A 17,371-nucleotide genomic window follows, 5' to 3' on the forward strand; every position below is an offset into this window, starting at 1 on the left:
GGAGTGGGGGGAAGTATTCAGCCAACCCCTATTACAGGGATGGTGAGACTTTCAGCAAGATGCTCCAAAGGGGCATCACAAATGCTAAGTATGCAATTTCCCAATATCAAGACAAAAAACCCTGCTCTTCAAAGACATAGTGTACTTGATTTTACTAGTAATCATTTTTCACTTCTCTAATAAGTAATAACTAATGATCATTATTACTTGTGAATAAATCGTTCTTTTTTCTTAATTTGGAAAAGCCAAAAACGATAAAAAGCATACAATGATGCTGATTCTGGCCCTGCCATTGTTACATACAATCATATCAAGGGATCCTAAGTGGATGATATTTCTACAAAAAGCTCCAAAGACCAAAGATCATTGACAATCAAAAGCTCCAATCTATAGAAGGCTTGGTACATTTTGTTTCTCTCCAATACTAACAGTTATTAAAGGCTGACCTGACAAATATGCAGAGAAAATACAGTGAAGCACAATGATTACCTTTACCACATCTCCCCAATTTTTTTACGCTTCATTAAACATAGACTTTAGGTTTGATGACGAAAGTTGTTAAGCTATTAGCTTCAATTAACTAACATTTGGAACAATAATTTGGTAGCTAAGAACTTTGGATAATCTTACCATAGATCTAGAAATCTTTGATAATGCATTTATCAATTAAAATGCCGCAACAACTTGCTACATCATGTCTTTGATGGTTCATTTATATGACGAAGGTCTCATATGAGCTAAAAAATTGACTAGCATAATGGTTCAGTTTATACATGTTTTGGAATAAAAACATGTACATGAAAAGCACTAGAAGTTTAGGAAAGATGTGCTAATTTCTTTCAAGGTTGATAACTGCAATTAAGTAATTCTTTTGCCACGAATAATATGTGAAATAAATGTTAACAGTTTGGCTATTATTAAATCACATAGTTAAGAATTTCCATTGAGTACCTAAAGCAATTATTCTAAAAGAATACATATATTCTTCTTTTTGATAGGCCTACTCACCTTTGTTTATACCATAAGATAAACCCCCTTCACACTCTAATGACCAAGAATACATATATTCTTCTTTTCAGTAAGCCTACACACTAATGTTTATACCATAAGATAAACCCCCTTCGCACTCTAATGACCAAGAATACATATATTCTTCTTTTCAGTAAGCCTACACACTAATGTTTATTCCATAAGATAAACCCCCTTCACACTCTAATGACCAAGAATACATATATTCTTCTTTTCAGTAAGCCTACACACTTATGTTTATACCATAAGATAAACCCCCTTCACACTCTAATGACCAGGGTCAAAGCGGGGCACTTCGCTGCTTCAACCGATAATTTGGCCCAAAGGTTATCAATATATATATATATATATATATATTGTCAGGAAGCAATTAAATCTGATTGTAAGGGGTTTACCCGGAGAAATTATGTAACTCATGCCAAGCCAGATTCACAAGGCAATAAGCAAAGTCAAAAAGTGTTTCTTCTCTTCTCATCCAAAAGGTTGCTTAACAACCCTTTTTTTCATATTTCTTGGTGATTAGTAAGTTATATTTGAACCAAGTTACCCCAACCCAACCCTACCCTTTATCATTTCATTCATTTGATACAAAGCCCAAGCAAAATGCAGATATAATTACCAACTTACAAAAGAATATGCAAAGAACTGATCTTAATTCTCTCTATCACTTCTTCACTAGAATGTATAAAACAACACGGCTGCTGCAGTAATCTGGATGCCACTGTGTCTGATCCACACGCCCAACTATGAAATACTTCATTGCAACTTCTAGAAAGTATTCGAGGATAGTATCTGCAACAGGAAGAAGTATTGAGACAATAATCATAACAGAAAGAAGAAACAACAGAATTCTTACCATTTCGAAGTTCACCAGCCAAAAAGATCGTTGTTTCAGATCCAGAGAGTTGCAGTAAAGTAGCCACCAAATCCGTCACTGCTTCTTCATTATAGATTACATCAGAACCAAGCACTGAAAAAAAAAAAAAAAACTTGTCACAAAAAAGGGCAGTTTTAAAAAGATAATAATTGAAAAGGTCAAATAAAACAAAGGGGTAATTATGCTCCCCTCTCTTGAGGTTTGGAAAAATGACACTCCACCCCAAACCTGAAAGGGAAAAAACACTCCCCTTCATTAAGATTTTAAAAAATAACACTTCCCCCCTTTTTGTTTACATTAGTAATAACATATTCTAAATTTTTATAAAAATCTCTTTACAAAAATTTAACCATTGTGAGTAAAAAAAATCTGATAAGTTTAGAATAAAAATGCAAAATTTATCAAACACCAAAACACTTGCAGTGGAAAATCTCTCTATAACCTGTTGAAAAAAATGGGGAAAAAAAAAGAGAAAAAAGCAAAATTCACACTTAATATTTTAAAATACACTTTAATTTAAAAATTTTAAACATTGAATTTTAATTATGAAATAAGATAATTTTGGAAACCTGCCCTTAAGCAAATAACAAGTTAGTACACAATATTTTTAATATTAATTTAACAAAATTTGGTCAATTCAATGACAAGGGGGAAAGTGTTTTTTCCCTTCAAGTTTGGGTTGGAGTGTCATTTTCCCAAACCTCAAGGAAGGGGAGAAGAGTGTAATTACCCCTAAAACAAAATATGGATGAGTATCAAATTATAAGAAAGCGGGTAGCACAGAAAAGATTTCACTACAATGAAGAGTAAGACAACCAAAAAAAGTCATTATAGCTTATATATTCTTAAAGCTGCCCATCCCACTAATGAAATTTTCAGGGCAGCACCTAAAACAGATGCTTCAGACAGATATATGATTTTTCATACTGATGCTCACAATAACTGTGTATTCTCAAAATAAAACCTTGGCTGAAGACGCCTGACTATTTACTTCATAACACTAAATCTAGGCAATATCTTATCTCTAAAATCAGAAGTAATATTTGAGTCTCCTACTCCTACATATGCCCAAAAACCAGCCAACTAAAGTAATGAAATATCTTTTGTTTATAACCTAAGAAGAGATGAAACAGTAATTTTTGAAAAAATAGGACACAACCCAATTAAGATGTAACAAAAAATGAATGAATGAATAAATAAATAAATATATTTGGTTAGCTAAATTTCATCTATTTATATTATAGGCAAATTTCATGTTAATTTACAACTATGGAAAAAAAGAAATGAAAAATCAAAGAAAAACTACCTACCATAATCAGGTAGAGGGTGAAGTAGATCCTTGTGAGGATGATGATCACCCCATACAAGTTCCATAACAGTAGCAGAACCCCTGAGATGGGCTTGTCCCTGTCCCAAATTGACCTCAACATTCTTCCTCAATAACTTAAGTCTATCAAACAAATCAGTAAGAAAAACTTGATGAGCACCTAAAAGAGCAGCAACACAGCCAACTAAGCCACAACCAGAACCCAATTCAACAACCTTCTTGGCTTGAAAAACAAGCAATCCGGAGTCCACAGCATGCTCAAGAAACTTAGCAAGTACAACACCACTGTCCCACATGACGGCTCCAGTGACACCAGGCTTGGTTAGAGAAGATGGAGACTGGAGAATGGAGAGAGCGTGGCCACAAGCGTCGAGGCGAAGTTGGAGAGAGGTTTGGGAGACGAATGCGTTTTGTTTTGAGAGTGTGGGCTGTTGGATTCCCCAAAGCAACATCGTTTCCTCCGCAGCCGAGTCTTCCCCAACCATTAACACTCTCACCTTCTCTCCGTAACATCCTATTTTCCTCACCATTACCTCTTCTTCTGATGATGATGATTTATCTTCGGTGGCCGCCATCACTCACTGGGGTTTTTTCTCGTTCAAAATGGAATTGGGATTAGGGATTATTTTTAGAAATCTATTAAGATTGGGATTACACAAACTTGGCAAAAATTGGCAAATAACACCAATCCCCAAGCAATATAGTTAGTTACGGCAAATTTTGGTATTAAGACTGTTTTTAGAAATTTTTTTTTATAAATAGAATGCCCGTTAAACTATTTAGCTAATTGGACTGATTTTGGAACTCAAGTTTGCCAAACTCGACTTTGGACTGGAAAGCAAATATTATAGTGGCATTTTTTTAGTGCCTATAGCAGTGTTTATATAAAACGCCATTATAGGGTACATATAGCGGCGTTTGTCACGCCACTATAGTTTGAATTTTGGGCCGGAACTCGAGTTTGGCAAACTCGAGTTCCAAAATCAGTCCAACTAACTAAATAGTTTGACGCGCATACTATTCACAAATTTTTTTTCTAAAAACAGTCTAAATACCAAATTTTCCCAGTTAGTTGCTCATGTTTCTAAACTATATGCTAAACTAGTATCTCGAGTCTAAGAGACTCGGATTAGCCTAAAAACTCGAGTCTCAAAGGCTCAATTTTCGTGTTTTGATGAACATGACGTGATTTTTATATCCATGTGGAATCCACCTAGAACTCAAACCTTAGGGGCTTGAGTTCCATATCGACCCTTAGAGGCTCAATTTTCGTGTTTTGAGAATGTCGTGGTTTATCCACGTGGAATCTACCTAAAACTCGACCCTTAAAGGCTTGATTTCTTAAAAGCAAAATTGAGCCTTTGAGGCTTGATTTGCAAAGTGTGGTGGATATTAATCCACTTGGTTTCGATGGGTCCTTATTTCCACATAAAGGTCATTTAGACCCCAGATCTTTCTTTGTTGTGGGTTTCTCAGGCAATGAATAATGTAGAAAACCTCTCTTCATTCTTGTACTCTCTCACTCTCTCATACAATCCTAACACTCACAGCTCATAAATCCACATGTCAAGTAAGGGTATTTGCACTTTAGAACTTCTACCAATTTCATTGATTTATTGAGTGAGGTTTTTAAGATATTATTGTAAATATTGTTTGTATGTATCTAGTTGTTAGTGTATATATTTGCTAGATTTTTATAAAAACTAAAAATTATTTAAGATTTATTTGTATTGTTAGGTTTTTATCATGGGTATGTAATGGATCATGACTTTTTTTTTTTTTTTTTTTGGTTTGATATTTTTCTTTATCAAAACTTAGTTGAACAGCCAAATTTAGTTGTAGCTGTATCTTTAGTTTTTTTTTTTTTTGGAGTATGAAATGATTATGATTGAGTGTGTTTGTATGTGATGTGGGGTGAGTATATGCAAATGTGGGGTGTGTTTATATATGCATATGATGTAACAAGTTGTAATTTTTGTACTTTAACTACATGGAAGGTTTTGTAATTGATGTTAAATGAAAGAGATAAAATATGTCACTAACATATTGCACTTGACTCTAATAGGTTCACAATCATAACTGAAGATGATTGATATAAATAAATACTATGGTAGACCCCTTATCAATCCTAATGAGATTGACGGATTCCCATTTAAAGGGCCGGGTATCGAGTGCTATTATATGTTGATTCGTCATAAGTTGAAGATGTTGAATGATTTGAAGATGAAAATTATAGAAGAATTGAATTTGAACCCTGCTTTTTATGACATAAAGATTATTTATCATTACCCATAAGAAGTCCTTCATAGATGGATAAATTATAGGTATATGGCGATCAAAGAAGACAAACATGTGAATATCATGTTTAATAGGATCCATAAAATGCCCCAAGTAAATGCTACTGAGTTGTACGTCAGTTCAGAGCCACTTGTAGAAGTTGGTGTCGAAGAGGTGCAACAAACAACTACATCTTTACACTTTACAACCCTAGATGATGGATGCACTACAATGGGAGGCTATACACTCCCACCTCAAGAGACACATTTAGGGGAGGAAGACGAAGATAAAGATCATGCTGCCAATAATGGTGAAACACTCCCACCTCAAGAGAGACATTTAGGAGAGGAAGACGAAGACAAAGAACATGTTGCCAATAATGGTGAAAATCTTGATGACATAGATAAGTACGAAGAGAGGATTGAGCGAGGTGACTTTGATAGGGATGTTAACGACCATGAAGTTGCTCCCAATTTTCAAGATGAAAATATGTTTGATTGTGATGAAGGTGATGCAGACGATGATATTGGTGCCCAACATGTTACAAATACGACCACTGCCTACACACTTCCTGCCTCGTCATTCAATGCAAATACTTGGGAAAATAAGGTCGATCCTTCATGTCTTCAAATACCATTTGTTTGTACTTGGGATGAGGGGATGAATTTTAGTAAAGGGTTGACTTTTGCAAATAAAGAGGCGATGAAGCGTGCATTGATAATTTACACAGTAAAGGATAATAGAAATTTTACAATCAGTAAGTTGACCAAAAGTAAATTGTGCGCGACATGCATTGATAAGTCATGCAAGTGGTACATTGGGGCATTCGTGAAGCCTAAACTTAATGTTTTATCGATGGTCACATCTTATGTGGGTCCACACAGTTGTATACCCATTGGCCTGCGAAGAGACAGTAGAATGATGGATTCTAATTTTGTTGCACTAGAAATTATTCCAAAATTGTGACAAGATCACAATGCTCATATTGATCAGCTCTGGGACTTCATTAAAACAAAGTATGATCATGAGCTTTCTCACTATAAGATATGGAGTGCAAAACAAAAGGCAATTACGAAGATATTTAGGATTGGGAACAGTCTTACCATAGGTTGCGAAAATTGTTGTTGGCATACTTGAATCAGGATCTGAGTACCCAATACTTCTATCACACCATACCTAGGAGCATACCTAATACTACGTTACTGAGCTATGTATTTTGGGCATCCACTCCATGCATTGATGGATTAAGATATTGCAAGACAGTGATTAGTATTGATGGGACCCATTTGTATGGTAAATATCGAGGGGTGTTGTTGATTGTGTAAGGTTGAATTGTATCAACCATCTTGTTGGCATTATTCCATGCCAAATTTACTTGTATTTTAGCAATTAGTAACCCTATATTTAGGTGGGAATCATGTAAAGGTGGTGTGTAAGATAGTGTGAAGAAATGCTCAAGATTGTGCAAAGAAGCAGGGACTCGCGACTGAATCTTGCGGGTGGCTCGCGGCTTGCAAGCCTCCAGAAGTTGCACACATGCCAAGCATGCAGAGAAGCTGAACCGTCATGCCAGCTGTAGCACTACAGGACAAAAAGTCCAGTCTGGCCATTCAATTACCTCGCGGCTGGAACTCGCGACTCAGTCAAGTCACGAGACCAAGCCACCAACCAGCTCTGTTTTGAAAAACTAACTGTTCACATTCCACTCTCACCCTTGTATATATACCCCTTATACCCACGAAATGTAAAGAGCTTCCAGAGAGAATTTTGAGAGAGAAACCCTAGAGAAAAACAAGATTGACTCATCCCCAATCTTCACATAAAGATTCTTCAAATTTCTCTACTCTCACCCTCTCCATTGTTACATCCTTGAGTGGTACATTACCAAAACCTTTTCTCATCATACCCACATCTGTGAAGGCCATTTGGTGTTTGGGTAGCAGTTAGGAAGGGACCAATTTCATATTGGTTGATACTATGGGCTATAGCGGAATCCGGTAAGTTAAAGAAAAAATAGGTTCGGTGTAACCTCATTGGAGTACGAGCTTGGAGGGCTTAGGTACACTAGGTAGATTAGGCTTGAAGGGTCTTCTACTGTTTATGTATCCCAACTACATTCTTTAGTGGATTATTTACCGCTTGGAGGGCGGCGGAGAGGTTTTACACTGAGGGCTTCGGTTTCTTCTTCGATAACACATCGTTGTGTTATCCTTGTATTTGCATCTCTCTTCCCTTAATCTTTGCCATTTAATTTCTGCTGTGGATGTGATTTTATTTAGTTGAGATTGTTTATCAATTTTGTTATATGCTTATGTTCATATTCCGCACATTAATTGTTTGATAATAAACTTGAATTGATAATTTGGAAATTGGGGGTCTAAACGTTCAGTGTTTTATACACATTTTGAACATTCAGATTGCAATGGCAACCGATGCTAACAACAAGGTTTTTCCTCTCGCCTTTGCCATTATGAATATGGAGTCAGGGCCTAGTTGGGGGTGGTTTTTAGAGTGCCTCAAGGATTCGATAGAGCATGTGATACCTAATAAGGGCATTTGCATTATTTCTGACCGGCATGCCGGTATCAAAAGCACCATTGCAGTGTGGCTTAGAGGTGATGACGGAAGATTACGAGTATTTCACTGATATTGCCTTCGACATGTTGCTAGTAACTTCAACACACAGTTTCAAGACCCAATTCTAAAGGCATTGGCCTTGAAAGCTAGATATGCTACTTAAGAAGTTGAATTTGAGTCCATAATGCAAACCATTAAGAAGTCAAGATTAATGCCCTTAGGAGGAATGTGATGGTACAAATGAAGAAAGGCGATTCTATACACTATATGCCATACACATATCTAATGAGTGAGGATCTAGACACATGGACCCAGTCACATGATGGTGGAAGACGTTATGGGGCAATGATAACCAATATGTCAAAGTGCTTTAATGGGGTACTTAAAGGTGCCTATGCTTGCCCATTGCTGTAACGGTTGAGTTCACTTGGTGCAAATTTGTTGCATATTTCCATGATCGATATAGAGAGATTAATTCTGATCTCTCTCGAGGTAAGGTGTAGAGTAAATATGCCTTGGGGATCTATGGCTCAAATCTGCACAAAGTTTCAAGACACTCTATGAGGGCATTTAATCATGAAGCTGGTATATATCAAGTAGTTACCCTATACAATGACTATAGCGATGGAGGGGGAAACCACAGTCATGAAATAAACATAATGGCTAGAACATGTGGTTGTGGAAAGTGGGCAAAACATTAAGATCCCTTATTCACATGCAATTAGAGTTTTTCAGTGTTTGCGAATTGATCCGACGAACTATATTGACCCATGTTACAGTTTGGACAATGACATTCACACATCTTCACATCAATTTGTGGTGCCAAAGTCAAAGTCATTGTGGAGAGAAGTTAACGGCCCATAGTGGGCGCCTGGCCCAAATCTGTTGCAAGCCAAAGGTTGACTTCTAAAATCAAGAATAATGAATGAGATGGATGAGGTACGGCGAAAATTGGGAAGTTGGAGGGAAGAGTCGGACTTGAGGGAGATTCAACCGAAGCAGCAATGCGGACTGTGTCATGAAGAGGGGCATAACCATAGAAGATGTCCCAATTCCCATGGGGCTTCGACAAGCAATGATGTTACTAACTAAGTAAGTGCTATTTTTATATAATATGCTTGGATTGTACAAAGTAGCTGAGATGTATAGAATTTCATTTGCTTTTTTTATTTCACATTTGTGAACTAACGACCATATTTAAATATTTGTCAGGTGAGTGGAGACTTGATTTTGGAATGGCATTGTAGCTGGAAGTTGTGGTTATCTTCAGTATGGATAAGTGCACTTATCAAACTAGGTTATGTTGTATCGACACAATTTTTTTTATATTTTTTTATCACTTAATGTACTTGTAATCAAACTATTCCCTATCCTATGTATTGTAATCGAACTATTCTCTACCCATTGTACTTGTTGGATTAGTTTCGTTATGCATCTTTTTAATGCAACTAACTTCAAAACTTGAGAATCCAAAATCGTAGTGAAAGTAAACACATACATAAAATAAATACAGTTGTCAAAGCAAGCAATGCCACTGAACCATAGAAGAACTTCTCGTGAATGATATTTCCCCTGATAGTCAAATTGCACTTCATATCAAACGTTCACCCCACTTGTAGAAAAACAATAAATTGACAAAATATGAGCATTCCCTTAAAATAAATAAATAAATAAATATATATATATATATATATATATATATATATATATATATATATATATATTTGTGTGTGTGGGATTGCTGTGCTCTCTTTTCTCTGTTTTTGCTGTTTGCTTTGTTTTTGGTTGTTTTTTTGTTTCTGTGTGTTTTTGGTGTTTCTGGTTGTTTGTTGTTGCATGTGAAAAAAAAAAAATCCCAGCATAAATCGAGTGTGTGAAACTCAATTTGTGGAACTCAAGTTTTATATACTCGAGTTCCACTGATTTTTTTTTTTTTTATTTTTTTTTATTTTTTTATTATTTTTTTTATTTTTTTATTTTTTTTTTTTATTTTATAAAAAGGCATAACTCTCTACCTAGAAACCTGATTTCCCTGAACTCGAGTACTAAATAGAGCTTGAGTTTATATAATCGAGTTCCACTGATTTTTTTTTTTTTTTTTTTGGGGTAAAACAAGACATATCTCTCTGTTTGAATTAAAAAAAAAAAAAAAAAGCGCCATTTCAATCAAAAGCAATTTCAAACAAAAGTCATTTCCTTGTATATTCATAATCAAACTGTACTTGTTCACATAATATGACACATCAAAAAGGCATTTTCTATATCACCACTGCTTGTTCACATAATTTGATACATCAAAATACTAGAGACATGCCTAACTTTCTACACTTGTTCACATCAAAATACTAGACTAATGCCTATCTTTCTACACATGCAACATCAATGTACTAGAAGTTACAATCTTTGTCAACCAGCAGTTACATTACAATCTTTGTCAGCTACCTTTTTTGAAGTTTATGCTATCTCATATAATATTTACTTTGTGAAGGAGGAGGTCTTGCATGTCCTTGGTCAAATGCCTTATGCCCAGCTTTGTGTCCATGTTTGTGACGACCTGTCCCACAAAGAGGTGCCTTTAATGTGTGTTTCGGTAGACCTTCTAGCTCTACAGGTAACCCAACAGCCTACTCAGACTGCACATGCATATGTAGTTGCTAAGCTTCACTTTGAACGTGGTCAGCATAGGGTGGGTTGATGGCCGAAATGGGGCCAATAGAGCTAGTGGGTGGGAAGGATTCATGGTCTATATGGCCAGTGGTGTGGGAGGGTGGCTCCGTGTGCATGACTAAAGGGGTTGGATTGAAGTCAATACCTAGGTCAAAGGATGGAATGGGTGAAAGCTAAGGAAATGAATGTGGGGTGGGTGGAGGGATGTCAAACCCAAGACATGAATGTGGGGTGGATGGAGGGATGTTGGGGCTAGGAGATGAATGTGGGGTGGGTGGAGAGGGATCAAGGCTAGGGACAACCCAAGGGGTTGCAACACGTTGACCACGGCCATGTTTGGCAGAAGCTATGCTCGTGCTTGGCCTTTCAGTAGCCGCTACCTCAAGAGTAGATGCCTCCTCATTCAGGGCCTCAACGATATGACCATGTACATGGTCAATCACTGCCTTTAACACATTAATAATGTCCTTATAGTCTGGAGTGCCCACTCCGTGACGCCTCAACAAACGGAGGTATCCTTCAATCAGCAAGTACATTACTACTATTAATAATACAGTACTGAATCAAAATGGAGAACTATGCTAGTAACTTCTACTGCTTATAAGGAGATATAGTCATTTTGCTAATGACTATATTATTAATAGCAAAATGAAATATCCAGCAGCCTCACAATCAATTACTATAGATGACACTTTCTGAATCTATGTACATTTTTGAACTGCATTAATCTATAGTGATTAAATTTAATGTTAAGGTGAAGGTATGCTTCATGAAAAGTAGGAAGTGATCATTTAAATTTTCCATCCCTACAGGAAGTTTTATAAGTTTGTAATGCATCAATATGATGCATTTACACCATGCCATAACTATACTGAGTTAAAACTTTCAAGTCAGACATAAACAAAGCTCCTTGTCCTCTTATCATATATATATATATATATATATATATATTCCAAATTGATTAGAATGAACCACTCCTTTCATATATCTGTTACTTATAATCATTTTAACAAAAAAATTAAAAAAATAAAACCCAACAACAACAACAAAAATTCGACAAAGCATATTTGATGCTCAACAATGTTTGAAATTAGAGGCTGCCATGAGGAAACATTTGAAAATTCTCATGCCTAACTTAGAATGCAAAAGGCTACCAGCGAAACAAATTCCAAGACTAAATAAGATGTGGAGAAATGAAAGAACTTACCATTATAATCATTTTAGCACCCTCATGATCGATAAACCTCTGAGTTACCCTATGGAACCAGTCGAAGTACTCATGGTCAAAAGGCATATCACCAAGCATTACATGGCACTGCCGTTCAAATCGATTACCCCAATTGAGGATATGCCCAGCATGTTTCTGTGTCCAATCAACACTAACCTTTCCCCTCAAATCAATCCCATAAAGCACTACATCAGTATTAACGAGTTGGGGAATTTCTTAGACCATCCCAAACTAACGAATGACATGATCCAGTGTATGTTTCTCTACTAGGTGGAAACATATAAGCGACATTGTTGCCGTTCACACTGCCCTCCCTACAACGCAATACGTAGGAAGGTCTCTTAATTCAACTTTATACGGTTGCCACACCACCTACAGCAGCCAAAACACAAGTAGGCAACACATTAGGCAACTTTCCATCTTTTCGAGTAACAGACAATTACAATGTGTATATTTCAAAGTTCACCAAAGCTATATCCTATTCCTAAATATGTCAAAAAACACATTTTGGTACCTACTCTGACAACATTGAAGCTATTTGCTCACAATGCCAAAGCAAAAAGATGTTTGAGGGCCTGTTTTTCTTACTTGGGACCCATAACCACCTACAATCAAGAACGAGGGGATCAATATCTACAACTTCCCTACAAACATACTCTTATGATTAAAACCGTGGAAACACATTTTAATTTTTTTTTATGAATAAAACTATAATGTAATCAATCTATAATGTAATCAAGTTACATGGTTAGGTAATGATCACAGAATGTATATGAGGTGTCTAAGGTAAAGACTTACTTCATAGACAATGAACCATGCACTGGAGGACCATAAGCACTTACTGGAGGGCCACTCTCAACCCTCAGGCACAAAAATGGGAACTTGGCCCATGCCCAATACTGAACCAACAGCAAGGACCCACCAATCTGACTATCTGTCTTATTACTTGTCTTGCATAACTCTCTATACAACCATGCAAGGCAAGCACTTCCCAAACTATACCTTTGTGGGTTGCGAAGGTCTTCCAATAACTGGAGGACCATAAGTACTTACTAGAGGGCCATAAGCATTTACTGGAGGGCCACTCTCAACCCTCAGGCACAAAAATGGGAACCTGGCCCATGCCCAATACTGAACCAACAGCAAGGACCCACCAATCTGACTATCTGTCTTATTACTTGCCTTGCATAACTCTCTATACAACCATGCAAGGCAAGCACTTCCCCAACTATACCTTCGTGGGTTGCAAAAGTCTTCCAATAACTACACCCACATTAGATGCACCCTATTGCTAGACTTGTCCAAGAATATTGTGTCCCCCAATAGCGCTAGAATGTAGTGCTATGCATACTTATGCACTTGATCCTCTTTAGCATTAGGCAGCAATTGAGCTGCAACTTGCTCCAAAAGCTGTTTGATGACAATCCTCTCGCCTTGCAACACCAGTGTATTATCCAAAGGAGCAGTAAAGCCAATGAAGTCCTGGCACACGTCCCTCCAAACTTTCTCAGTGCTCCCGAATATAGCCTTGCTATTAACAAGAAGCCCGAAAAGAACCTCCACATCTTGCAACATGATGATCACCTCACCATGTGGCATGTAAAAGGTGTGAGTCTCGGGTCGCCATCGCTCAACTAAGGCCATTATCAGGCCATGATCAGTCTCTCTACCTGGGGTCCTTAGGAGTCCCTCCAAACCAACTCCCTTAATTATGTCAACCACACAATCATCCACCATTGGCTCTAGATTATTAAACTCTTCATTACGATTGTGGCATGTAAGTGCCCCCAGATCTTGCACATGACAGAAACATGGATTAATATAGAATTTACATAAAGTAATACTACAAAAAGTTATATGACATAATGTGTGTCTGAGGCCATTATCAGGCCATGATCAGTCTCTCTACCTGGGGTCCTTAGGAGTCCCTCCAAACCAACTCCCTTAATTATGTCAACCACACAGTCATCCACCATTGGCTCTAGATTATTAAACTCTTCATTACGACTGTGGCAGGTAAGTGCCCCCAGATCCTACACACGACAGAAACATGGATTAATATAGAATTTACATAAAGTAATACTACAGAAAGTTATACAACATAATGTGTGTCTATATTCTATGAATGAAATGGGGTACCATATGAAGGATAGAATTCAGAACATAACAACTGGTTTTAGTGTTGTGTTTTACTTGCCCATTCCAAATAACATCTGACCGATGTTCGACTTGCAAAGTCAACATTGAATCATCAATGGGTCCAGGCCACACAGCCTCAATCTTGTCAGCATTCACAGCAACCATACTGCACAAGAATGATAAGCAGTTAGTTTGATAAATGAGTGACTTGCAAGGTAATAATTGTTTAACATACATTACCAATCTTAAAAATAAAATAAAAACAAAAACAAGCGCATACCAATCTTAAGAGTATAAGTTTAAACTTCAAACTTACCAAAAAAAAAAAAAAAAAAAAAAAAAAGACATCAGAAGTTGAAAATATCATAGATTGAATTCTGGTTTCTGCAGCAACTGTAGTTGCTGCACTGATACCAAATCAAATATAATTAGTTTTAATGCACACCTAAAATGAATAATTAGCTTTTAGATTGAGCAAAGTCAACTCAAGAATAGCAAAATTAAGTTTCAATATATCCAAATATATCATAAGTCTGACAAGGTATTTGGAATCAGGGCATCTTAACTTAGAGAGTTCAGACATCAGAAGATGATAAATGTCATACTCATAGATTAAAATTCTAGTGAATGATACCAAATCAAAAATATATCACAGAAACACTAATCGCATTGTTTAGCAAAAAAAAAAAAAAAAAAAACACTAATGCATTAATGAAATATATACTAAATCAAATTTAATGTTTAATTTTGAAATGATATCGTTTTGTCCCGAGCATGACAGGATTTACTTATGCCCTTGAATCACATCAAACAACACTTGTTTCCTTTTGTCCTTCCTAACTTTGCTTGTACCATTCAATACGTAGTTTTCTAATGCAAGTATTATCTTATTTGCATCAACACTGTCAAATGGATTGAAAGGTTGGACGCTGCACAATATTTCTTTTCTTCCTCTAACAACATTCACAACTAAAACCGTCCTATAGCTCATAGCCAGGGCTAGCATTAGGTTAAGGCCATTTAGGCCATTGTTTAGGGCTTCAATCTAATAAAGGCCCAAAAAATTTTGAGTTAATAATTAGATATTGAAATTAGTTAATTAGATAAACAAAGAAAGAAATAGTGATCCTCTCTCACTCTAAGAAGGCTTCTAAAACAACGAGACAAAATATAAATTTAACTCAATTAAAATCCTAAATTATTTTGCCAAAAAAAAAAAAAAAAACTAAAACAAAAGTCATATAAGTTTGATGAATTTTTGGTTGAATCCATTAAGTTCAAATTTTGTCATTTTAATCTATTAACTTTAGCAACGAAATCATTTTAGTCCTTTCGTTCATTACTGATGAAACGATATCATTTCAAAATTAAACATTAAATTAGTGTTTTTTTTTTTTTTGCTAAAAACAATGCGATTAGTGTTTCTTTATAACAGATAATGGTCAAAGGAACACTATATACCAAATCAAATTTAACTCTTATAAGCTATTAATGAAATGAAATGCATATCACAAAACAATGCATAGAAATTTGATAAAAGATCCATCCAACTCACACACTCCTGTTCCCTTTTTTTGACAAAATATAAGATAGAAAATTGATTTTCCTGATTCTTTTTTTTAATAGTGAATTTTAGGACAGTGAGGATCCATATATCAATACATACATGATTCAATGATTTAAGCATATATCAACAGTTCAACCCACGAACACAAAAAAGCGTAAAAATAAAAAATCAAACCCACAAAACAAAAAAAGCGTTTAACAAAGAAATGGATTACATGGTGTTTCATGAGCTTCTATAGATTGTGGGCTTCAATGATACAGAAGCTAGGACTTATGGGTAATGGGTTTCAGTGAGGTAGGGTGGTCGAAGTGTTTAGGTGAGTGTGCGGGTTTCAGTGCAGGGGGAAGCTCGGAGTGTGTGGGTTTGATTTTGGGGGAAGAATTGAGGGAGAAGAATCCTTGTTTGGACAAGGAATTTGGTGGAGGACGAGGAATTGAGAGTGTAGAGGAAGAATCAAAGTGAGGAACGAGAGTGTCTCTGTGGTGAGTGTGAACGATTGAAAGTGGAGAGTGGTGATAGTGTGAGTGAATGATAGCGTGAAGGGAATTTTTCTTTTATGAAATCGAGCCTCTAAGGGTTGAGTTCCAGGTGGATTCCATGTGGATAAAAAACCCACATCATCTACATCAGAACATGGTAATCAAGCCTCTAATGGTTGATATGGAACTCGAGCCCGTAAGGGTTGAGTTCCAGGTGCATTCCACGTGGATAAAAACCACATCATCTACATCAGAACACGAAAATCGAGTTTTGAGGCCCGAGTTCTTAGGGGTAAACCGAGTCTCTTAAACTTGAGATGCTAGTTAGTATATAGTTTAGAAGCATTGCTAACTAACTTTATTGCTTGGGGATTGGTGTTATTTACCAATTTTTTTCCCACAAACTACCTACTAGTCTTTTGGATTTTTTTGCAAAATAACACCATTTTATGGCTAAAATGTCACAATGGCATTGTTTACCAAAATATATATCAATCTACCACTGTTTTGGAAATATGTAGGGATCTACCATTTTTTGGGTACTTAAGTTTGGGGAACTCGAGTTTTCCATGGTACTCGAGTTTCATGAACTCAAGTTCTATGGAAAAATTTTGAAAATTTTTTATTATACTCGGGTTCCATGAACTCCAGCTCCATCAAAAAATTTTTGGCAATTTTTTCAAAAAACTCGAGTTTATGGAACCCGAGTTACATAGCAAACTTGAGTTTTAAAAAGGTGGTAGATCCCTACATATTTTCAAAACAATGGTAGTTTGATATATATTTCGGTAAATGGTGGTATTTGGCCATTTTGACCCCATTTCGTTAGTTAGCAATGTTGGCCAAAATGGCCAAATACCACTGTTTACCGAAATATATATCAATCTACCACTGTTTTGGAAATATGTAGGTATCTACCACCTTTTTAAAACTCGAGTTTGTGAAACTTGAGTTTGTCGTGTAAATCGAGTTCTATAAACTCAAGTTCTTTGAAAAAATTGCCTTCAAAATTGCTGAAATTTTTTTGATGGAACTCAAATTCATGGAACTAGAGTACCATAAAAAATTTTCAAAATTTTTCCATAGAACTTGAGTTCATGGAACTCGATTACCATGGAAAACTCGAGTTCCCCAAACTCAAGTACCCAAAAAGCGGTAGATCCCTACATATTTTCGAAATAATGGTAGATTGATATATATTTCG

The 17,371-nt window shown here is 36.2% G+C and overlaps 1 protein-coding gene across 2 annotated transcripts; it reads right to left on the minus strand.

The window, feature by feature from the left end:
• Positions 1-523: 523 nt before the first annotated feature.
• LOC115962988 (protein N-lysine methyltransferase METTL21A) lies at positions 524-3,911 on the minus strand. 2 transcript variants are annotated; one of them, XM_031081871.1, is made up of 4 exons: positions 3,449-3,532; positions 3,217-3,356; positions 1,886-1,999; positions 524-1,821 (listed from the first exon to the last, which is right to left on the minus strand). In XM_031081871.1, exons 1-4 carry the CDS (start codon positions 3,487-3,489, stop codon positions 1,694-1,696), a joined length of 423 nt encoding a protein of 140 aa, XP_030937731.1. In that variant the 5' UTR covers positions 3,490-3,532; the 3' UTR covers positions 524-1,693. The 2 variants fall into 2 exon arrangements, with proteins under 2 accessions (XP_030937731.1, XP_030937730.1); XM_031081870.1 differs by having other exon boundaries at positions 3,217-3,911.
• Positions 3,912-17,371: the final 13,460 nt, after the last annotated feature.

This window comes from Quercus lobata, chromosome 10 (assembly GCF_001633185.2).
Source record: "Quercus lobata isolate SW786 chromosome 10, ValleyOak3.0 Primary Assembly, whole genome shotgun sequence".
Lineage (NCBI taxonomy): Eukaryota > Viridiplantae > Streptophyta > Magnoliopsida > Fagales > Fagaceae > Quercus > Quercus lobata.

Excerpts from the sequence above, each read along its gene's own strand:
- LOC115962988 (XM_031081870.1), bottom strand. The coding sequence starts at position 3,808 with ATGGCGGCCACCGAAGATAAATCATCATCATCAGAAGAAGAGGTAATG. Across the intron at positions 2,000-3,216 it reads TCACCCTCTACCTGATTATG|TGCTTGGTTCTGATGTAATC; the intron begins GTAGGTAGTTTT and ends TTTTTTTTTCAG. Across the intron at positions 1,822-1,885 it reads GGCTGGTGAACTTCGAAATG|ATACTATCCTCGAATACTTT; the intron begins GTAAGAATTCTG and ends TTCCTGTTGCAG.